Source organism: Populus alba, chromosome 16, assembly GCF_005239225.2.
Source record: "Populus alba chromosome 16, ASM523922v2, whole genome shotgun sequence".
In the NCBI taxonomy this organism is placed as follows: domain Eukaryota; kingdom Viridiplantae; phylum Streptophyta; class Magnoliopsida; order Malpighiales; family Salicaceae; genus Populus; species Populus alba.
Genome location: NC_133299.1, coordinates 452441 through 477123, shown reverse-complemented (window position 1 = coordinate 477123; position 24683 = coordinate 452441). Strand labels below are relative to the sequence as shown.

Here is a 24683-nt window from a genome sequence, read left to right as displayed (position 1 = left end):
AAATGAAGGGTACAAAAAAGAAAAAAAAAATACCATCACTGCTAATAAACCTGCAGCATCTAGACATCATATGCAACTTCAAATAAAAAAGGAAGGCAACGAGTAATAACATGAGACAACAAAGCTCATTTTTGAGCACCTGGAGCTAATGCAAGCTCCACCTAAAATATATGGGCAGCTCCATTGCACTATCCTTTACAAACAAGAAAAAACCGTGGTTGAAAGACCATAATACACCTAACCCCAATAAATTAAATTTCTTGGATCTAAAGATATGCGTGTAATTTTACTGTGTATAAAAAATATCAAAAAATCCCTATCCAAAACCCTTTATTTTCTTACACTTAGGGATATTTAGGTTATTTTACTGTTCATGAATACATATTGAATCGACCAAAATACCCTTAAACAAATCCATAAGGCCTAAAGAACCGTATGAAAAGACAAAAATACCCCTAGTTTAAAGGCAATCAAATTTTCATGTGGAGGACAGAAAAGTCACAACGTTGTGGTGATGAATAGAAAAATATGAGGGGAGCATAATGAATCATCCACCAGTTTTAGTGTATTTGCTATTTAAGACCATGATAATCCTAATAGATAAAACTAAATTATGAATCTATTTTTCAAATAATCTAACATTGAAGAAGGGTGAAATATAGAAAGTAAAAAAAAAAGGATTTGATTGGTTAATTCGCTATACCCATGAATTTAGTAACTCGAGTTAACACATTAAACTCGAGAATCGGGTCATAGACTCAACTGAAATCTATAATTTTTTTATTAACTTTTATTTTTAAGATTGTAATAACCTTATAAAAAATAAAATGAAATAAATTATGAAATTTAATTCTCAATCAACTCAATATCAAATGATGAAATGAAAACAAATGAATATAAAAAAAATAAAAAATAAAATTAGACTAGCCAAACCCATCCATGAACTTTTTAAAATTTACTAACATGTTTTTTTAACTAATTTTATTTAACTATATGATTAAAAAAATAAATCAAAATTAAGTTAAATTATTTTTAAAATATGCTTGAAAACCCGTAAATAAGAACAACTCAGGTCACAACAACAAACTTGAAAATGGGTCATCAACTTCAAGGATATTTTTCCATTACCAACTCAATCAAACCATAAATCCTAATAAACATATAATATAAACATTAAATTTAAAATAAAAGAAATATATTTAAATTAATATTAAACAATTGATATCATTACAAAATTAAAAAAAGAAAAAGAAAAACAAATTAATTTTAAAGGTCAAATCAGTTGGAAAAAAATATTATTTTGCATTCTTACCACTTTCCATGTTCCTTCTTTGATCCATAATTGATGGCTCTTTCCTTGTACTTTCTCTTATTCAAGGATTATTTTCATATCATCAAATGTTAAATAAAAAAAGAGAAGGGTTTTCTTGACAAACCTGTCTGTATCTGCTATATATGATATTGGAAAAAAAAAATTCACAAAAACTTGGTAAATTTTTTTTTTTTTAACTAATTCGGATCAGCTCTACCAACATATTCTTATAATACCAAACAAAAAAAATTTGAAAAAATAACAAATTTTGAGGGCAAATAATATAAAACTAAATATTGCATTCTTTTATTCATAATGGCACTTTCCATGTTATTTCTTTTATTCATAATTATTGGCTCTTTCCTTGTACTTTCTCTCATTCAAAGTAGAAATCACCACGCATAGCAATTATTTTCATGCGCGTCATCGAATGTTAAGGGAAAAAAAAAAAAAAGAGGTTTTATTGATGAACCCGCTACATGTTATATGAAATTGGGATATTTTTTTTTTAAAAAAAAAAAACTTAGTAAAATTTATGAAAATAAAAAAAAAAATTTAAAAAACTAAAACAGACTTTTCCATGGCTATTTTTTTCTATCAGAAGCTTGACGGAAGAATCCCACTTCAATGGTTAAAAAAGCAAGGCTTTTATAAACGCGGATTCACACATGAACTAATTTTTTTTTTAAAAAAAAAACTTAAATATACTGGGAAAATACTGTTCATCCGAGCACAAAAGAAAATAGATTGGAACAATTTTTTTTCATTTCTTTTTGGCTTTTTTTCGGTCATTATTTTTTTACAATTTTATTCTTTAGACAAATTTGATATAATTTGTTTTAATTTATCCTTGATATAATGTTAATTGGCAAAAAAAAAAAAGTTTGGTGATTTGTTATAATTTTATCCTTTGATGTAATCGATGGAAAAATGAAAATGATTATAGGAAACTTCCTGACAGATTTCCGCGTAGAAATGTAATGAACTCGTAGCTGAATCCTAGCCGTCCCATCTCTAACTCATCGCGCAATCCTAGCCGTCAAAAGATCTATAAATAAGGGTGCATGTACACTCTCCTATCCATTAGAGCTACGAAGAGCGATCTCCCGTAATTTAAAGGGTGTCCAACGCGAAGAGAAACAAAGCTTGTCGTTGCAGTGGTGACTCTCTTTTTCATAGTTAATTTAATTGCATGCTATTTATTTGAGTGTAATGGCTAGTCTTACATCAGTTTAAGGATATCAAATTATACCACATTTGATCCATGTTTTCTTAAAACTTTATTAACGTGGGCCCTTCTTCTTCTTAATTTTGGATACTAGCATCTTCTTCTTTCCTTCTGAGCAGGAAGAATCAAGCTAAAAGTAATGAAAAGTAGTAGTGAAATAAGTCAGGAGAAGGACCTTGAATCTCAAGAGACAAGGCCAGCGATTTCAGCATCAAGTAAGAATTTCCGTCATGTTGTTCTGGTTATACGCGCTGCGCGCAAATTCTCCTCCAAAGCCTTCAGCAATAAGGAGTCTATTGATTCTCTAGGAGTCTCGCTGTTATCTCCATCTCCCAGGGTATGTGTTTTCCGTTATTCCATCTCGATAGTAAAACTTGTATGATCAGTTGACCAAGATTAGAGCTGACTTGATCGTAAGAATATACCTTAACAGCAAAATAACTTTTTTCTCTCCAGAATTTGGAGGTAGCTGGAATTGAAGAAATCTCACCAACACCTCGAGTTTGTTCTGATATCCCTTCCGATGATGAGGTCGGCAATGCTACGAGCGATATCAAACAACAACATGAAAACATTGCCAATATAGTAAAGGGACGGGACCTAGATTCCCTCCGTCTATTTGGTGGCGTCCGAGGTATTGCAGAGGCTTTGAAGACAGATTTAGAGAAAGGAATCACCGGAGAGATTGAAGATCTAAAACAAAGCAGAGCCAATGCAGTCTACGAAACTCCAGTCCCTGCAGCAAGAAACTTCTTCGAGTTGCTCATGAAATCCAGCAATAGGCACACCATCTTCCTTCTCATCGTATCAGCAGCTCTGTCCCTCGGCTTCGGGATCAAGGAGGAGGGCCCGAGGACTGGTTGGCATGAGGGAGTTCTCATAAGTCTTGCAATCATCATACTTGTGATCGTTCCAGCAGTGCGTGATTTTCTGGGTGAAAATTCAGAGAACCTGTTAGGAGAGCAGAGACAACGGAGAAAAAGAGAGATGGAAGTCAATGTTTTAAGAGGAGGAAAACAGTTGAAAGTACCAGCCTTAGATCTTGTGATTGGAGACATAGTATCCTTGGAACGGGGATGCCCTATTCCTGGTGATGGTTTGTTTGTATCTGGCAACGACTTAAAATTGGATGACAGCTTTCAATCCGATGTTAATGAACAGAATCCATTTCTCTTCTATGGTTCCAAGGTGATTGAGGGGCAGGGTAACATGTTGGTGACATCCATGGGACTAAACACAAAATTGGGTGAGATGATAAGCGAGGCCAGCAAGAGCAGGCGATTACCAGCTCAGCTCGACAAGGTGAGCAAGCACACAGAAATAGCTGGGCTCGCAACCTCTATTCTTATCTTGGTAGTGTTGTTCCTGCGATTTAAAGCTGGAAAGAAAAATGAGGATTCGGGCTTGCCAGAATTCAAGGGAGAACAGAATCCAAAGGAGGTTATGGAAGTTATCAAGAGAATTGTCTGGAAACCGAGCGGGAAAATCAGTACCTTGACAACTTGCCTGACTACTTTCCTGGTAGGGGTGGTAGAAGGAGTGCCATTTTTTATCAGGCTTGCCATTTATTATTGGAATAAAAAGATCCCATCCACCAAGGCTGTCGTGCAAGAACAATTGACAGTTGTTACCATGGGCTCAGTTACAGCTATTTGCATTGACAAAACTAGTTGGCTAACAATGAACCCACAGGAAGTTGATGAGTGTTGGGTTGATGAGACAGTAATTAGAGAAAACTCTGCAATACCTGAACAAGTTAAGGATGCATTCTGTATTGGTATCAGCACGAGCTCAGGTAATGATCTGGAATCACTGATTTCCTGGTGTGAACGGAAATTCGTGAAGGATTACATGGAGAGTTTGAAGCAAAGTTACACCATTATCGGGATGAAAGAGTTAAGCCCTGGTGACGAAGGGAATGGAGTCTTGGTGAGGGAGAAAGAAGGCAACGAAACCAAGAAATTCCTGTATTGGAAAGGACCGGCGCCGAAAATATTGAAAATGTGCTCCCGGAACTACAATAGTGAAGGGAAACTAGTGGACATGGACACAGAGAAAAGGTCAACTTTTGAGAAAATTATTAATGACATGCAGTCCAAGGATCTAAAAACAATTGCACTTGCTTATAAGACAACAGATGAAGAAACTCCTGAGGATGATCGCTTGATATTGATAGGACTTCTGGGTCTGAAGGACAAATGCTGGGAAGAGACTATAGAAGCAGTTAAAGCTTGTAGAACTGCTGGTGTCAACATTCTACTTGTCTCAGAGGACAGCGAGTCCGTAATAGAAGACATAGCTCAAAAATATGGAATGCATAGTGGCCCAGGCATATTGGAACATGAAGGGGAAACTTTTCGTAGTTTCAGCGATGAACAGAGAAAGGCGCCTGTGGTCAATGAAATCCGTTTGATGGGAAACTCTCTCCCTTCTGACAAGCTCCTTCTAGTGAGTTCTCTGAAAAAAGAAGGCCAAATAGTAGCATTCGTTGGAGTCAGAACTGATGATGCTCCCTCACTCAAAGAAGCAGACGTGGGAATTGTGACTGGAACTGGGAGTAGTGAGTTGGTCAAAGGGAATTCTGAATTGATCATCTTGGATGGAAATTTAGGCTTCTTGGTACGGATTTTGAAGGGGGGGCGATGTATTTATGGCAACATTCACAAGTATATCCAAGTTGAGGTCACGATAACTATTTCAGGGTTAGTGATAAGCACTGTCACCACAATATTTTTCGGGTACGCTCCAATGACAGCGATTCAGATGATCTGGGTGAACCTGGTAGTGGCTGTCCTTGGTGGGTTGGCTTTGTTAACTGAGCCCCCAAGTCAGAAACTGATGCAGAGGCCACCGATCAGACCATCCGAACCTTTCATCACAAAGGCCATGTGGAGGAACATAATCATACAAGCTTCCTATCAGGTTTCCATTTTGTTAGCCTTTCAGTTCAAAGGGCAAGCTATACTGAACATCAACGAGGAGGTTAGCAAAGCCATGATCTTCAGTAGTTTTCTTCTCTGCCAACTTTCGAACCAATTCAATGCCAGTGAGCAGAAACTGAAGAATTTAGTCAAGGGTGTCCAACAGAACCTATGGTTTTGGGTGGCCTCAGTTCTGACTGTGGTGTTGCAGGTGGCATTCATTGAGATTTCACATCACATCTTTGGGTTTGCAAGGTTGAATGGTCCACAGTGGAGCATCTGTTTCCTTATTGGGGCACTTTCATGTGTGACAGATGGGGCTGTAAACATTACCTGCGGCGTCATCAAGGTTAAGCTAAGAAGATCAAGTTCACTCGCTGGATCAGAACCTCCACAATCTACAAGCATGCATTCTCGAGCTTCCACTCATTGCTGAGAATTCATCACCAACCGCTTCTTAGTTTTCAGAACTTATTAAGCACTTTATGTTTCACATTGTTTCCATATTTTCTTGGGCTGTACATAAATAACTTCTTGTTGTAATTTGCTCAGGATTCTTGTACATTATCTCATGCCATAGTTATCTAGCAAGCTAGGTCTTAAATTCATTATAACTTGTAAGATCTCGTGAGCGTTAGCTTTGAAAAAAAAAAAAACTACCAATTTCAGCACTTGAATAATTAACCAAGAACAAAACTTATCTGTTTGTATCATCACAACATCGAGCAATCTAAGGGGTTTATCGTACAGTCGAGCGGAGCATGAAGTCATGAATCCCCTTCCTTTATCCTCGTGGGCTGCTAACCAAGCTCACGAGTTTCGTTTCAAATGACAGTCATACCGAACAGGCCGCACTAACTGTTCGGAGTTCATCTGATCTGACCTGCGTAGAAAGAGTGTAGCAGGCCTGAGTTATTCTTCATAAAAAGAAATTGAGTAAAGAGGGGAGAAATGAAGAAGAGTGTGAGGAGGGGGAAGCAAAAGGTAACATAAGGCTAAAAAGGAACAGAAGACATAGAAGACCTCCATTCATTCTCAGGTTCTGCAATCAGCTAGCATTTCTACCTCCACAAAAAGATTAAGAAAAAAAACAAATCAACCAACACTGAAAATGTAATCAATGAAATATCTTAACCAAAAATAGAACCTGAGATAATGAATCCAATGGCATTAACTGTAAAAATGAAACGTCATGTGAATCTGCGAAAGAGCTGTAATTAATGAAATATATGACATGGGGCGTACAATATATACAGGCCTATGTCTCTGTGTGCTGTAATTAAGATAATCCTACCAACACTAATTCTCTATATGATTCATGACTGTTTATGCTTTCACATGGAGGATGAGAGAGTGAGAGAGGCAGTGGTGACCTTAGATCCCATTGCCATGGACAGAGTTTGTTGACGTTGACTTCTTAGTCTCCACTTTTAACTTTTCTTTGTATGAAAGAAACATACACGTTTTTACTCGGGAGAATTATTACCATGACTGGACTCTCTATCTTTTTGCTGGCAAGGCCTCTAGTTTAGACTTTTTATGGTTTGTACCAAAGTTACTAATCTCAGTTCCGATCACTATATACTCGACTCACGAATTGGAAGTTCAATTTAAACAGAGCATTTGAGCTTGAGCCCGATAATGCAGCTAAATTCAAGGTTGTTATCCAAGTGTTTTGAGTCACCCAAAGGACTTAGATCTACACTCCTATAACTCCCAAGCAACTTGTCTAGTCCCAAGTTTTTTTAGGTTTGAAAGGGATGTTTAAATCAAGTTAATAATAATAATAATAATAATAATTGATTTTACCCTTCAAATTAAAACTATGTTTTTTTATAGTAATAAAATTTATTTCAAATTTAATAATATTAATGAATTTAATAATATTAATAATATTATTAAATTTTTCTTACCCAAATTTTTATAGTTTTTAAGCCCTTCAAATAAAATTTATTGTTTTTCTTTGATAGTAATAATATTTTTTTAAAAAACATTTAATAATAATAATAATAATAATAATTTTTAATTTTTAATTTTACCCTTCAAATCAAATCCATGGTTTTTTTTTCAATATTAATGATATTTTTTAAAAATTTATTAATTATTATATTAATAATATTAATTATAATAAAAATAATAATCTTTATAATAAAAATACTAATATTTTTAATATTAATATTATTAATTATAATAATAATAATGATATTTATAATAAAAATAACAATATTATAATACAAATACTAATATTTTTTAACATTAATAATAATATCAATAACATTAAATTTTGTCTGCCTAAGAATTTTTATAGTTTTTAATCCCTTCAAATAAAATTTATTGTTATTCCTTGATAGCAATAATATTTTTTTAAAAAATTAATAATAACAATAATAACAATAATTTTACCATTCAAATCAAATCTATGAATGTTTTCAATATTAATAATATTTTTTTAAAATTTATAGTTATTATATTTATAATATTAAACTTGGATGATCCAAGTTTTTTATAGTTTTAATATCTTCAAATAAAATTTATGGTTTTTCTTCGATAGTAATAATTTTTTTCCTCAAATTTATTAATGATAAAAATCACAATAATAATATTTTATATTTAACGTGTGAAAAACAATAAATAAATAAAATTACAGTATTGAGTCTTGTTAAGGGAGGACCCAACGCTATTTGATGGGTATTCCTAGCTGCAGGACCCAACATCATGGGGTCATGCTGGCAACATAACCCAACGCCATGGGGTCATGCTAGCAATAGGACCCAACAACCTAGTCACAATTTTTGAATTATAAACAATAAAGATAACACACCCTTGAGTGCTACAGTGTCGTCTATAATACAAACACTCTATGACTACAGTGTCATCCATGGTAAAATAAGTTTATATTCATAATAAATGCACAATATTTTCCCCACATGTTTTATTATATAATATAATAATAATAATAATAACAATAATAATTCACACACCAATTATAATGAAAGAGGCCAACATATTAATTATTTATTTGAAAGAGCTAACATTGAAAGAACTTTGAAAAAAGTAAATTTAAACAGTAATTCACTGATTTTCTTTTTGTTTTTGTTATAATAAGGAAAACCCTTCCCTTTTTATGTAATGTTTGTTTCTACCGATTAGCCTACTCATAATTCTTTATCTTATAGATGGGCAGCTCTGTTAGGTTTTCTGTTCGTTTCTGTAATGACCTCTATGAGCTCATATTCTTTAGGCTTAACCCCTTTCTTGAACGAATCCAAATGTTCCTTAGTTTTGAACAAAATGATTTGAGATGAAATCTAAGTCTTAAATTAATTGCTTTTTGTTTTTTCAATGGATTTTTATTACTCGGATTAGTTTCTTATTGTCGAATTAAAAATAGTAGTAGATAATGTAATTTTGGTCCCATGGTTGAACGACGGTTGGTGTAGATAAAATCTTCCATGAATTTGAAGCTAACCCAAACAATTTATAAGTTTGCTTCATATGAAATAACATTAAATTCGCTGATAAAAAAAAAAAAAAAAAACTGACTGTAGTCTACATTATTGTTAATGAAATTAGAATCATTAATTTGTTTTTCAGAGCAACCATGTGCCATGAACATTACAGGAATAGTCAGCCATAAACTGCAGCGGGAACCCAACTGGGGTTCCAAGAACCCTAATAAACAATTTTAAGGATTAGTTCTTCTATCGAAAGAGATGGTTATGTATGATCCCGTTATTGTTTGTATTTGCCTGATCAGTAATCATCAATATACACTGTTTAATCTTCATTAATTTGGGATTGTTGTATATCCAACATAAATAATAAAAAGGGTAAAATCATTGCATGCGTTGAAAGGGACAAGCACTATTGCAATAAAAAATCCAAGTGATTGACGAGAACCTACTGCTAGTAGTTGATTGCGGACGTTGTGTTTTTCTTTTTGTGAGGAATCGTAGCCCCAAGTCTTTGGATTTTTTTCTTTGTTTATGAACTCATAGTCTATTTTTTTTTTCATTAACATGTAAATTGATTAGAGAAACATTTCTATTGCTGAATTTAAAAAACAAATTGCCAGTTATCACTACAATCTTGATCCATTCTGAAAATGAACTAAATTTCTTGTTCCCAGAATAATAATCATCATAATAAGATCACGAACAAGAGGCAGCAAGCTAATAGTTAAGTTAATAATATAGTAGCAGCAGCAGTAACTCTTCTGACATCACATTGACAAAAACAAGGTTAATTATGGGATTGTTTACAAATGAAGAGAAGTATCGATATCATCATCATCAGTAGCAGAATCATCAAGTTTATCTAATAAGCCATGATTAGAAAGAGTTTTTGTTGGAGATGAACCCATCAAGGCTGGGGTGTCCAGCTCGCACCAAAAGCCGGCCAGCTTGCTCTGAGGGTTTGGCCGAAGAGAGAGGCATTTATGGGGCGGTGGCCTTGGTTGAAGGATCAATTCAGGGTGAAAGAACAACCTGCTGGTTGCTGGTTCATATTGCATGGAGGGACTTAATCGCCTAGGACTCTCCACAAGAACTTTTGATAGCTCCTTTTCCTCTCTCATTGCTTTCACTCTTTGTAACTGCCTAAATCTCTCTTGCAATAGAGCAATAGAGGATTGAATGACAATAGGGTCATTATTTTCATTGCCCATTTGAGAAGAAGATTGTTTTTTTTTTTTTTTTTTTCTTATGGCCCTTTTAGGGTTTTCTTCAAGCTATCAAACTGTTTAGTGACAATGGAAGTGAAGAACTCTAAGAAGCCTCGAATAGCATTACGCGTGTATTTATAGCATGCTGGCATGGTTGCAATAGAGATGAATAGATTTAGTTTTTCAATAAAATTCTAAATGATTTAGCAAAGGAATGAGAATCGGCAGCAAAGTTGCAAGATCCAAAAGGAAAAGGTTGTGAATCCAATCTAAGAGGGTGGAGTTTCTTGGTGAAATGTGAGTGGGGAAAGAGGTAAAGTAGAAGAGGGTAAAAAGAAGAGTCCAAGAGAGTGTTGAAATTAGCGAGTGGAAGGGTATGTTTGGAGGAATAATAGGTTGTCTGATACTCTGTCAGCTTGCCGCTCCTGCAAGCCCTTTCTAGCATCGGAGATGGTGGAGGCTTTTCCTTTAATTTAGAAGTGCTTCTCTCCTACTTTCTTGAGGGTTTCCCTTTGCTGAAGGGTAGAAGACAAGGTTTACAAGAGAGAATAATCTTTTGAGGAGCTCATACTTGTTTGATTGAACAATAATGTCTTGACAAGGACAAGGTTGCCAACATTCTCTCTCTTTTCATACACTTTTTTTTTGTCTTCAACTCGTTGGATTGAAATGGCATGAAATTTGAAAGCTGCAGATGCTAGTTTTTAGTGCATGATTGGATGCTTCTTTTTTGCAACATCAAGCGTCCCACTTCGGCCTTTTTATTTTATTTTGGAATTTCGAAATTTGAAGGGTGAATCGATCGAGAAGATAAAGCATTTTCTAGGGTTTTTAGACAAGGCGTGCATTTGGAAACTTTTATTATATGCTTGCGTAGTAACCTTTTGCTTTAGGAATAAAGAAATGGAAAAGACACTTTGTAGGTGGATTTGTGGCATCTCTTTCTTGTAATCTTCTCAGGTGATGATGATCGAGTGCGTTAAATATAATATTGATGGAGTATATTCTTTTCTTTAACTCTTATGTTCATGTTTATTAAACTAGTTCAATATGTTTCAAAAATTTATCCGACTTAGTTGACTCGGGCTAAATATAAAAAAAAAATTAACTCGAACTTGATTTAATTAATTCAATTAAAAAATATAAAACAATGTTATTTTAATTTACATTAATATATCCAATTTATAACCTACACTGCGTCTAATTACTATACATATATGGGTAGCATTGAAGGAAAAAAAATGAATGATTAACAAATATAAGCAGTGTAGCAGGTAAGGTTATAAATTTATTATTTAGTAACTTTGATTCATTTGATTTTTTCTTACTTTTTTTAGGTTCAAATCTTAAAGTTAGTATTTTTAAAAAAAAAATTAAAGACATTTTTTTTTTTGGAATAATTAAGGAAACAATGTTACATGCACGCATGATATATATCGTATGAATGAGATCGAAAAAAGAGATTCTCTGTTCATGAAAAGTGGTTCAATTTTTTTTTTAAGAAATTAAAAAAAATAATATCATTGGGCTTATTCTTTCAGACTATTTGACAAATACTTGTGATAATAAAGTTATTCACTGTCAGATACTCAAAGCAATTTCATTTTTTTATGTTAAACCTTGATAATGCACTTGAACATGCAATCAATCACCCAAGAAAATATCCCAAATAAAGCACAAATGCCCCATTTTTCACAGTCTAACCTTGCATTACCTTTGATGATGCCTGAAATCTCTACAAAGGCAACCTGCAGTGCTAGAAGACCTAATGTAGCCACCCAAAATTACCAGTAGTTCTGATGAATGTTTTTAAACACATTAACCTTCTCAATCTCCCTGGAATTGAATTGATTGAAAACCTGTAAAAGAACAAAACTATTGAACATCATAGCTTTCCTGAGTTTCTGGTCCGTGCCATAAATCACCTGTCCTTTGAATTGGACTGTCACAAAAATCACAACCTGATAAACAACTTCTCCTGATGGTTATAAGTGGTTCTGTTTTCTGAACTGGAGGCATGTTCATTAGTTTTTCTCCAGGTGGTTCGGTGATCACAGCCATGCCGCCGAGGACAGGCACAATCAAGTTAGTCCGGGACACTGAATTGGTGTCATAAGAGCTTCTCCTGATGGTATTGTTAAGATGGTAGTTGCCGATAACCCAGATAGGATCATGGTTAGCTCTAATTGGATGAATTTCTGAATGTTTTCGTATGAGCATCGACCGCATTTTATGATGTTGGGAACTGGGCTCCAAGTTCCATCCCATACCATGAGGTCTAAGTAGTATCTTGCCATTTTTGTGCCCCAATCTGCCTTCACAAAGCCAATGTCTGCTTGTCTCAATGCTGGAGTGTCATGAAGATCATTAGCTCCAGTCAGTGCAACCACGTTGCCTATTGCAGTGACCTGATCCACCATTCCTATCCTCTCTTCTTCAGAGAAATTTCGAAAGTCTTCGCCTTTAAGCATAGCTGCCTCAGAATTTTCTGTGAGGATTCCAAATTCAATAGCTGCAGCTCTCACCACTGAAATATCATTTAGTGATATGAATTTGACATTTACTCCAGCAGTCTGGCAATCTCTTATTGCTTTTCTTGTCTCTTCAAGCTCATCTTGCGATGCTAACTTCCTAGCCAGGTCAGTGCAGATTGTTGTGACAAAGCCCATGGTAAGACAAGCAGAGGATTTCTGGACTATACCCTTACAGCCACTTGACATAATCTTCCTTTTCCAATAAGCAACACAAAGAGCCATGAGAAATGGCATCTCTTCCTGCATTCCCACCAGCAATACAGTAATTGATGCATATCAGTATTGTTGGAAGCATTAATCAAGAAATCATTAAAGAACATCATAGAGGAGAACAAGGCGCAAGGCACTGGCCTGAGAAATCCATGGCAGTTAACAGTGATCAATGAGGCATGGAAAAATTGTTCGATGATAAATTTTTCCTCCATGATACTGATTTTCAGAGACTCGAATTAGCAATAGATTTCGGTCGAGAGATTTCTAAACTTTTGGGGTAGCTTAACCTTCCTTTCCAATACAGAAAGATAACATAATGACATAAAATTGAAGCTAGTACATTGAGCTGCAAAGAGCACCGCTAGCTGAACTAGTTCTATCTAGTATCTAACTTCAGGAAGTTCATCTAGTTTATAATTGATTTATAAATCAATGCCATGGCACTTGATTGTAGAGTTTAAGCGAAGGTTTGGTTTTATGACTTGAGCATTGTTAACAGAAAAATCTGCTTTCTACTGCAATGCAAGCAAAAACAGCAAAACTGCCCTGCCCATCCATCTTGCCGTTCACATGACAAAAGATGTAGTTAAAGGCTCATTGCACATTCCATACCTGTAGAGTTTTTAGCAAAAGACCAATCTAGCCATTGTATTTTTCATTTTCTGATGCTATTTAAGCTCTGAACAATGCATAAATGTTAAAACAAACCTACACAATCTTTCTGAAGATAAACGATTTCCATGTGATTATGAAGCACGTTTTGGTTAAGAAAATTATTTCATGCATATCAAACCATTTCAATCCAAAAACTTAAATTAGGTAAGACGTTCTCTAACACATCTTGAGACTTGAGGCTTGACTGCTATATGTTAAGGGTATGATATCATATTAAAAATCAATTCAACTAAAAAAACTTGAGATGATAGGTAAGTATTCAAGATATAATTTATATTGTTTTCTAAATACATAAATTCATAATCGGATTAACATTGGATCATTAGAAACTAGCAACTTGCTGACCATGAAAATATGGTGATGTTTGTGGGTATTGCTGCATAATTACTTGGCAAGACATGAGCCCTGTTAATCCCCTGTCAGGGTAGTATTGAAGAGAGAACTGCAGAATGTATATGCACTTACACGAATTGCAAAAAGAAAAATCCAGGGAACTTTAGTTATTCTAAACAAAGCCTGAATTCTTGCCGTAGAACCCAAGAAATTTAGCTAGATTGGAATCTCAACTTTGTAAAACGTAGACATCTTTGATGTTTACAAATTTTCTTCATAAACATACAGAAGCAATCAGAACTGTTTGTGATTATGTGAGTCTCCACTTCAATGGATACACACATGTTCCTGTCACAATGACATCAAGTTTTCTAAGGATTCTTCTCCTAGCTCTGTCCTTCATTGCTTTAATGCCACAGAAATCAGGTAAATCATCAATAGGGTTGTGAGTCTTTTTTTGTTTGCCTTGTGATTAAGGTAATGTGCATTTCAACTGTGGATTTTGGTGTTTTTTGTTCACATAGAGGGTCAATTGGGCCTGTGGAAAGGGAGGTGCAGATTGCAGCTAGATACAAAGGAACCAGCCCTGTTATCCGCCAAGCACAGCAAGGGATCATGCCTCTTATGCCTTCGATAACTCTTATCAGAAGTTTAAGCATGGAGGAGCAACTTGTCACTTCAATGCTGCTGCTCTCATCACTGATCTTGATCCAAGTAAGATAATTCTTCTTTGAGAAAGCTTGAAATTAGTCCCCCAACTTTTAATCGATACTCAATATAGCCATTAAGCTACAAAGTTTCTCAATTGGATCCCCAAAGCAGGACTTTGCATATCTCAATTTAGTCTTCCCTTTAGGATCTTCCCCGTTCTTCATGAAAAAACATCATTCCCCCCTCAAATTGCGTCTTTTTTAGTGCATAATATACATGCAAATTAGATGGAATACATTGATTGATATAGATGCACAAGACTCATTTGAGAATTATTTAATATTTTAGGAATTCAATTGAGAAAATTGATAGTTCAGCACTCGGTGGATTTATGTCATTGGAACCATAAAAATTAATTGATTGATTCATATATTATTTAAAATCTAAAATCTAAGTCGGAATCAAACAAAATACTATTTAGTCAAATCAAGGTTATTAATTTATTAAAAATATACTGTATTTAATTCAAAATCTAAACAAGAAATTAACATAACCTATAACTTTTTTTAATAAAAAACTTAGTGTTAAAGTTATTTAGAGCATCTTTGAAACGTAGTGTAAATCATATTTTTTAAAATTTTGAATTGTTTTATAAAAATTTTTTATATTTTCAGATCATTTTGATATATTAATATCAAAAATAATTTAAAATAATAATATATTTTAATATATTTTAAATTTAAAAACACTTTAAACCATAATCATTTTCATAATTCTAAACCCACCTTTAATTATAATAGGAAATAAAATTAGTATTCTAAGGCATGATTACTAGTTTTGGATTGTTATTTTTTATTGTTTTTTGTTTTTTTTTTTCAATTTTAAAGATAGTGTTGTTGCTTGTTGTATTCGAATCATGTCCCACATTGATCTTCTTGTAGCTGAGGAAAGCAACGTTGGTGTCCCCTTCTTTGAATCATCCAATGATGCTCGTTTCAAGACAAGATATTTATTCAGACAGGATTTCACTCTTCTTGAATTAAGAGCATTAATCATTTTTTTTCAATAACTCTTAAGGAGTTAAATTTTTATATTCTTAGTTCCTATTTGTTTATATTTTAATATATTTTTTTTGTATTTTTATATTATTTTGATATGCTAATATTGAAAATAATTTTTTAAAAATTAAAAAAATTATTTTAATACATTTTCAAATTAAAAATATTTTAAAAAGTAATGACAACTATATTTTTGTGACTAATTATAGTTTTTTAATTTAATTAAGAGACACATTATCTGTAAGAAAACTAGAGATTCATCAGAAAACTCATTTAATTAAGAGATAGCATGCAAATGAAAATAAATAGCAACACATAAAGTCATGTAAGCATGGCTTGTAAGGATAGAATTAAAAGAAAATAAAGTTCAATGATCAAATTGCAAAAAATAAATAATTGAAAGACCTAGAAGGACAATAGATGTATATCTTGCAGCTCAAGTTTCGCCGAAAATTCGGCCAATGTGACAAAGACCCGCCCGCTGTCTTCAATCGACTTCCAGCAGACAGGCATTCAATGTATATCATCTAGCTCAGCACGCGTCCCAGTAGAGGTCATCCGTCTTTTTGTTACCTTTTTAAAAGTATTTTTATTTTTAATATTTTTTTAATTTTTATTTTTATTTTAATTTCCGCACATTAAAAATATTTAAAAAAATATTAATTTAATATTTTAAATACTAAATACATTTTTAAAACTCATCCAAGCACGGATGGATAAAAACATAATATCTCTTATTTTTTTCACAGTGAAATCATGTAAGGATATTCATCCATTTCAGTCAATAAAGATTATATACATAGAATCTCAAACATCCATGTCGGAACTAGTAATGACTGGCAGTGAGAAAATCTTTTTTTTTTTTTTTTTAAATTGAAGCTGAATTTTGAATAAATAACTGAAAAAATAAATCCATTTTATCTGAGCGAGTCATCCTAAAGAACAATGTCCTGCAAAGTTTCTATTAATTAATATTGCCAAGTGGGACTACAATTTTATGTCTTTAGGGAATATATTTCGAAGCTTTTTTTTTTTATGGGAATTCTATAGATTATACTCAAATTTGGTAAATTGTATAATTTTTTATTAATTTAGTTTTTTATTATTATTAATGTGAGTGTATGTGCTAACTTACTTTTACTTTGACTAATTACATGATTCCTGAAATTAACAATAATATAAATCTATAATGATTATTATATTAACAATTATAAAATTCAAAATTGAAATCATAATAAAAAAAAAAATTGATCTTCAATTTTTACAACTATCCACTTACTAAATTATTTTATTGATATAGTTTTGGCACATCAAGAAGTGGGAGATCAGTGATTAAAATCTGGTTCCAAGAAGTCTTTTATCAAGTATAAAAGTCCATAAACTTTATGGAGATGTGAGTGGAAGTTGTTGCTGGTGGAATGGAGTAGGTGTTATCATCTAGCAGGGTTACCCCTGGCACCATTCTGGCCCTTAATTATTACAAAAAAAAAAAAAAAAAAAAAGAGAGAATGCAACAACCATTCACACCGATCCTGCTAATTGATTCAAGTTGATGTTTTTAGTGTTTTAATACACAAGTTGCGTGAATAAAATGCGTTTAATTGAATAGATTGAGATGGATATATAAAATAAATATTTTATGAGATAGCTTTAAAATAAATTTAAAATATAAAGAAAACATATTTTTAGTCTCTCTTTGCTATGTAAACAAATAAAATTAATGAAGTAATTTTGAGAGATAAAACTCAACTAGTCAGGTTTTGAGTTTACCTTTTAGAAATCATCAATTCGAGTTTCACAAATCTCAAAATCACTAAAAGTTTATATGGTCGTTCATTTTAGAACCCATAAGATGATCGAGGTGAACGCAAACTAACATGAACACCCACATTAATTTAAAAAAATAAATTGAAGAAGTTAATTCATAAATATTATCATAATATGCATTTATATATAGAGCAATTGTGTATCTTATAAGCTTACGTTAATGAAGGTTTAACTTTTTTGAAAGGCTTTATTGCATAGTTTAATCATCTTGATGAGCATACTTTAAATTTCATTTTGCTCTTTCTGCTACACGCTTAAAAACAAAGGAACGGGCCATCATAAAATCATACCATGAACCCTAAACCCTTCCCTCATTAAATACTTGTGTACAGAGAGATTAAAGATGGGCCTCGCCATCTATCTGACCCTTCTCCCTTGGGACAAGCAACTGTTGCCTCTCCCCAGAAAAAAAGGGAGTCTTCTCGCATTTTCCCTCCTCTTCACATCGGCCTTAAATGCTGCCCTGAATGCGTTTGAATGCTCTTTCTTCTGGTTTCTGCACGGCTCCTGCGTTTGACCATTTGGCATTCTCATGGACTTGCATTGCACCAAATTTCATTGCTGCCCTTTTCTTTTCTTTTGAACGGATAACTATTCTCCCACCGGTTTTTTATGGTTCATTCTTTTTTTATCGGACTATATTCGGATTAATTTAGGTGAAAACTAAAAAATATATCATTTTTCAAATTATTTTTAAAATATATTTTTTAAAAAGTTATAAATTTAAATAATATTTTTAATTTGAATACACAGGTATAGCTACAACCATACTTGCCTTTTTAAATAAATACTTGAAACTTTCTTAATTTATCTCTCAAAAAGTATAACTTTTTATTAGAAAACAATATCAAATATCAAAGGAGGCGTTAATAATCTTGTCAATTTATATCATCCACGTCTGGATAAGCATATGTACATGGGAATTTTATTTTTTTTCCTTTTACCTTCCTTAAATTTCAAGCTATCAATATAATATAAATGGTAAAAAAGCTTACTAAATGCAAAACTCACGATGACTACCGTAAGTGCTAACAGCATGAGTTCGGAGACATGGATTGAATTCAAATTTTACATTTACATAGCTTGTATAATTTCTAAATTTATAGACTATAAAGTATAAAATTTATTTTTCAAAGAAATTATAAAGACTTCCAAGGATTTTACACGATTGGTTCTAAACCGTGAGGATATAATTGCGATGAGGTAAAATATTATACCCCCACCAAATTGAAAGGTCCACAAAGTCCATTATCATGCATTTGGAGTATAAATAAATGAGAAATTTCATGATATATAGTAGACAATTTTTATGGAAGCTTGATCATCATAATTTTTTTCAAAACAAACCCCTGATTTTTATTTATTTATTTATTTTTATTTTTATTTTTATTTTCAAGATAGGAAACATGCACAGCATTGTTGCTGAGGGGATGCTGCCTATTTAAGGTAGTGGAGCTTTTTACTTGTGAGATGGTGCCTTGTGTGTGGTGAGATGGTGCCTTGTGTGTGGTGAGTTGAGCCTGGGGGCCTAGAGTTACATACAGAAAGTTGCATACTATCTCTTAGGTTGTCTCTAGTTAACTCTTCTTCTTCTTTGAGAAAGATAAGGATGAGTTATTTAGGTGTTGGTGTTAGTCCTGGGAATGTACCGGTGTATCATGGCGGCACTAACTTGAAGGTTATTGATAGGAGAGTGAGGCTAGCAGAGTTGGTTTTGAGGTGTGTGATCTGTTGTTTAGGAGTTCTTGCTGCTGTTCTTGTTGTTACAGATACTCAAGTTAAAGAGATATTTTCAATTCAAAAGAAAGCAAGATTCACTGACATGAAAGCTCTTGTGTAAGATTCTGATCAACCCCTCTCTCAATTTTCTTTCAGAGATGGGTACAAATTTTCTTACTTTATTGAAAGATGGTTCCAAAGATTCACTATTTCTGTTTCATCTTCTTTCTTCCTTCAAAAATGGTTCCAAATTTTCTTACTTTATTCGAAAATGGCTCCAAAGATTCAATCTTTCTGTTCCTTGATGAGTTTATGAAGTTTGGTTTTATTTTGATGCAGCTTTTTGGTGGCAGCTAATGGGATAGCAGCAGCCTACTCATTGGTTCAAGGGGTGCGCTGTGTTGTGGGCATGGTTAAAGGAAGTGTTCTGTTTAGCAAACCCTTAGCTTGGGCTATTTTCTCTGGTGATCAGGTGTTGAATTTTTTTTTTAATTTTTTTAATTTTTTACTTTTTGGGTATGGTGGCATTTAGGTTAGAAATTTAAATAATAACATGCATGTCTCTGGGCTCTTCTTGTTCATTTCAATCTCTACCAATTACCATTTACTAGTTCAGTTAGACAATTGTCTAACTAATTTTTCAAAAAAAAAATTAAATTTTTTTCCCTAGATTAGTAAATTTTGTCAAAAACTACTCTTAACTATTAAGAGTTGATATTTTTAAGGCAGATGCTTGCATTTAATGTGTTAATTAGAATTAGTGTGTGCATAAGGCAGTTGGTGTCAAGCGCAAGAAGTATATTTAATTTCTGGGAAAGCTGAAACCACATCAGAGCACAAGTAGATTATTATTCTTTGAATGGCATGTCACCAAAATGATTCCTAGCAGTAATGGCTCCCAGTTTCCCACCTAAGTTCACTCAGTGTGACACCATACTTGTTAATTATGAAGTGATCGGTGGAGATCACATGTATTGTTAGAGAAAGGCATTTCAAAACTTGCTGCAGGGAATCATTTCTCCTTTGTAATGGTATGGTCAAGGATTCAAGCTGGACTTAATGGTTTTAGGTATCACATGATCTGAACAGCTAATAAGGATCTGATTTTAGGATTTAAATGCCAGTACTAGTTCAGTATGGTTTAGCTAATTTGCTGTTGCATGTTTAAGTATCACATGATTTGAATTGGTATAGGGTCTGATTTTAGGTTTTGAGTGTCAGTTCTAGTTTGGTATGGTTTAGTCAATTTACAACCAGAGCAAGACAATTGAGCCTTGTGCATGCGGGTCACTGGGATCTATGAATATTTGTGGTTCCAAGTGAGGCTCAAATCACTCTCTGTTTCCTTAATATAGGTCTTTCTGCTCTATACCGACAGATGCCATGTGTCATCGTGTTTTCAAGGTGTGCGCTACATGAAAATTTGAGCTTAGTGCATTGAGTTCATGGGGTGGATGTTGTTTGCCATACACAGTTGGTGAGGACTAATATCTACCACATGACATGCATTCAATTAAAAAAAAAAATGGTGAGGCCAAGCTTTATAGGAATGGAACAGAGAGGATTTCATAATCAATTACCCCAACAGCACCCATACCTTTCAGCAGTTGGAATACTAGGTGGTGGAAATTAAATTTCTGAATAATTACTAGGCCTCTATCAGATTCATTATTCAATGATATATCTTTGTGACTTTTAGAGAATGAGAACCACTTGTGAATTTCAAACTTATGCTGACAGGCAGCTTTTCTGAATTCAGATATAAAATAATTTTGTTTTGAAGTAGGGAAGGGCTCTTAAATATTGTAGGAGTTTGATTACTCCAGCATTCCTGAGTTTACAGAGACAACTCAATACCATCTTGAAGGTGGTCCTTCGAGTAGTACTGATAAATTACAAGGCCCACTTAATGTATTAATTAGATATGTAGGAGTTTTCCAGCAGTGAACTAGGCATACACAAAGAAAATGGCAGTAAACTAGTACTGATTTCTTTGTGAAATTGCTTCAATGGATTGAAAGAAATTGGATTGCTTGTCAAGGAGGAATCGATTTTGCTTATGAAGCTCTTCAAAAGTATAAAATTCATGCGAGTAGAAACAAAATAAATATTAGAATGATTTGGTTTTCATTTGCTAATTTTGATGCTTGATGATGGTTTTAACATTCCTTGAATAACTTGGGAGATTTTCTTGCTGGGTTGAGAAGAACTAGATGGTGCACTTGTTGCCATCCATGGAAAACAATGAGATCAGAACACTTCGAAACAATCACCTAACTCTTCCACACTAACTTGTGCAGATGATGGCATACCTGACTGTGTCTGCAGTGGCAGCTGCTGCACAATCGTCAGTGTTTGCAAAGTTGGGACAGCCTGATCTCCAATGGATGAAGGTATGCACCATGTACGGGAAATTCTGTAACCAGGTTGGTGAAGGAATAGCAAGCGCGCTGTTGGTCAGTGTTAGCATGGTTGTCTTGTCTTGTATCTCCGCTTTCAGCCTCTTCCGCTTGTACGGTGGCGACAAGGGCAAGGAGGGGGCAAGGTGGTAGCTTCTCAGAGATACCGTTTCTAGTCATTGCACCACCAGAGAGTTCTATAATATGGTGGCCTTTTGTTAGATATGAGATGATGTTGAAAAAAAGAGTGTATGCTTTGTGACTTCAATGCTGACAATAAATGAATGCTGTGTGTTTGTGGATACATCTACAGATTGTGTCTTTGGCAAGCTTCCTCTATCTCTAGTATTATAATCGTTGTTGAAGTCCTCAATTTTGTACTTCCTGTGAGAGACAAAATTAAATTCATGAATAATTATACTTTTCTTGGACCTGGAAATATCGAACTGCCCATAAGTTCTATTATGATAATAACAAAATAACATCCTATCCTCCACCAAACTTTACTGAAACTTTCTGATTAAAAAAAAAAAAAAAATATATATATATATATATATATAACCACACTCTAAATCGTGTGGTTTATTCATTGTAATAATAGATTTACAGGGTGTTTGAAAGTGTGGTAATGGTTGCTTTTCAAATTATTTTTTATTTTAAAACACATTAAAATAATTTTTTTAAAAAATATATATTTTTAACATTAGTATATCAAAATGATATGAAAATATCAAAAACATATTTAATTTAAAATAAAAAAAAATTTAAAATTCCAACTGTAAGGTGAAATACTATCTTAGTTTATTATGAATTGTTATAGTGAATTTATCTTGGTGCCTTTTTATGGAAAGCAAGTAGAAAGAATCTTCGTGCCTCTCTATGAAAAAGTAAGTAGAAAGATTGGGATACAAGGTGTTTTGATCTTTTTTATGCTGATTTAATAGTCATTGAAAAATTAAACATGAATATTATTGTCTTTGCAAATTATTTTTGTAAATTAAAAACTTTTATTCCTCCAAGGTCAATGAAATTTAAACACGTTAAACAAGGGGTTTTTTATTTAGCACAAACTTTAAATAGTTTCTATGCATTCAGGGGTGTTTTGATATTTTCATATTGGTTTATTTGTTATTTTCAGGATTATGAGGGGTTTTTTTAGTAATTTAAAATTTATTTTTAATATATTAAATTCTAAAAAGCTGGTGGTGCATGTGTTTTCCATGCAGCCAACACATTGGTGGCATCTGTGTTTTTTCAAAGGCGAGTGTGATGCCACTGTTTGTTTGAAAATGACATCTTGTCGTGTCATTGAAAGCGCCGTTATGTGATGCACCCCCCTGGTGTGTTGTTGGTGGTTTGTTTCTTCTTTCTTCTTCCTACTTTTCTCCCTCTTCCAGTTAAAGTGCATTTTTGTTTGTTTGTTTTTAATTTTGATCCTTATGTACTTTGTTGCTTATTTTTGTACTTTAACTTTTTAGAAAAAAGTTTTTTTTTTTTTATGTTTTCAATTTAATTCTTAAATTACAATTTGTCATATATTATTTTCATCAATTCGGTTCTTAATCTTTTGATTTGTTATTTTTACCCTTGGATCTTTTGCTAAAGCTTTTTTAGTGTTTAATTTCATCCTTAAATCAAAATTTTTGTTTTTTTTTTTCAAATTAGCCTTTATTATTTTTGATTTTTTTCCATTTGTTAATTTTTTTTCTTTTCGATTTAACCTTACAATTTAATTTTTAAATTCCCTCAAAAAAAATTTGTATTATAATCATTGTTGAAGTCCTCAATTTTGTACTTCCTATAAGAGACCAAATTAAATTCATGAATAATTATACTTTTCTTGGACCTGGAAATATCAAACTAGGCATAAGTTCTATTATGATATTAACAAAATTACATCCTTATCCTCCACCAAACTTTACTAAAACTTTTTGATTAAAAAATCATTATATATATATATATATATATAATATATATATATAAAATTAACCCACCCTCTAAATCATGTGTTTATTCGTTGTAATAATAAATTTATAGGGGTGTTTGAAAGTGTGATAATGGTTGTTTTTCAAAGTATTTTTCATTTCAAAACATATTAAAAATAATTTTTTTTATTTTAAAAAATTATTTTTGACATCAGCATATCAAAATGATTTAAAAATATTAAAATCATATTAATTTAAAGCAAAAAAAATAAAAAGAAATTCAAATTTTTTCAAAACATTTTCCAATCGCAATGCCAAACACTACCTTTAGTTTACTATAAATTGTTAAGTAAATTTATCTCCATGCCTCTTTACAGAAAAATAAGTTGAAAGATTGGGATATAGGGTGTTTTGATCTTTTTATGTTGATTTAATGGTCATTGAAAAATTAAACATGAATATTATTGTCTTTGCAGATTATTTTGTAAAATAAAAACTCTTATTCCTCCAAGGTCAATGAAATTTTAAACATGTTAAACAAAGGGGTTATTTTTACTTGCACAAACTTTAAAATAGTTTATATGCATTCAAAGGTGTTTTAGTACTTTCACATTGGTTTATTTGTTATTTACAGGATTATGAGATTTTTTTTAATAATTTAAAAGTTATTTTTAATATTAAATTCTAAAAAGTGGTGGTGCGTGTTTTCCATGTGCCACCGCATTGGTGGCGTCTGCGCTTTTTCAACGTCGAGTGTGATGCCACTGTTTATTTGAAAATGACCTCTCATCGTGTCACTAGAAACGTCGTCACGTGATACACCCTCCTGGTGTGTCAATGGTGGTTTCTTTCTTCTTTCTTCTTCTTACTTTTCTTTCTCTTCCAGTTAAAGCGCATGTTTGTTTGTTTTTTTTTTTTTTCAATTTCAGTTTTTTATTTTTTTTGTTCCTTATTTTTGTACTTTACCCTTTTAGAAAAAAAATTTGTTTTTTTTTTTATGTTTTGAATTTAGTTCTTAAATTACAATTTGTCATATTATTATTTTCATCAAATTCGATCCTTATTCTTTTGATTTGTCATTTTTTTACCCTTGGATCTTTTACTAAAGCTTTATTAGTGTTTAATTTCATCCTTAAATCAAAGTTTATGTTATTTTTTTTCAAATTAGCCTTAATTATTTTTATTTTTTTTTTCTTTTCGATTTAACCCTGCAATTTAATTTTTT

At 32.7% G+C, this 24683-nt stretch overlaps 2 protein-coding genes across 2 annotated transcripts; both read left to right on the top strand.

Annotated features, from left to right (window-relative positions):
- The first annotated feature begins 2415 nt into the window (after positions 1–2415).
- On the top strand, positions 2416–6023 carry LOC118044536 (calcium-transporting ATPase 12, plasma membrane-type). Its single transcript, XM_035052865.2, has 2 exons — positions 2416–2877; positions 2997–6023. Exons 1-2 carry the CDS (start codon positions 2680–2682, stop codon positions 5895–5897), a joined length of 3099 nt encoding a protein of 1032 aa, XP_034908756.1. The 5' UTR covers positions 2416–2679; the 3' UTR covers positions 5898–6023.
- Positions 6024–18864: 12841 nt separating this feature from the next.
- LOC118044533 (CASP-like protein 2B1) lies at positions 18865–21972 on the top strand. Its single transcript, XM_035052860.2, has 3 exons — positions 18865–19251; positions 19474–19606; positions 21435–21972. The coding sequence occupies exons 1-3, from the start codon at positions 19025–19027 to the stop codon at positions 21684–21686; spliced, it is 612 nt and encodes a 203-aa protein (XP_034908751.1). The 5' UTR covers positions 18865–19024; the 3' UTR covers positions 21687–21972.
- Positions 21973–24683: the final 2711 nt, after the last annotated feature.

What these genes read in the sequence shown, in the direction of transcription:
- LOC118044536 (XM_035052865.2), top strand. Translation starts at nt 2,680, where the DNA reads ATGAAAAGTAGTAGTGAAATAAGTCAGGAGAAGGACCTTGAATCTCAA. An exon ending in TGTTATCTCCATCTCCCAGG is followed by an intron (nt 2,878 to 2,996) that starts GTATGTGTTTTC and finishes TTTTCTCTCCAG; the next exon opens with AATTTGGAGGTAGCTGGAAT.
- LOC118044533 (XM_035052860.2), top strand. Translation starts at nt 19,025, where the DNA reads ATGAGTTATTTAGGTGTTGGTGTTAGTCCTGGGAATGTACCGGTGTAT. An exon ending in ACTGACATGAAAGCTCTTGT is followed by an intron (nt 19,252 to 19,473) that starts GTAAGATTCTGA and finishes ATTTTGATGCAG; the next exon opens with CTTTTTGGTGGCAGCTAATG. An exon ending in CTATTTTCTCTGGTGATCAG is followed by an intron (nt 19,607 to 21,434) that starts GTGTTGAATTTT and finishes TAACTTGTGCAG; the next exon opens with ATGATGGCATACCTGACTGT.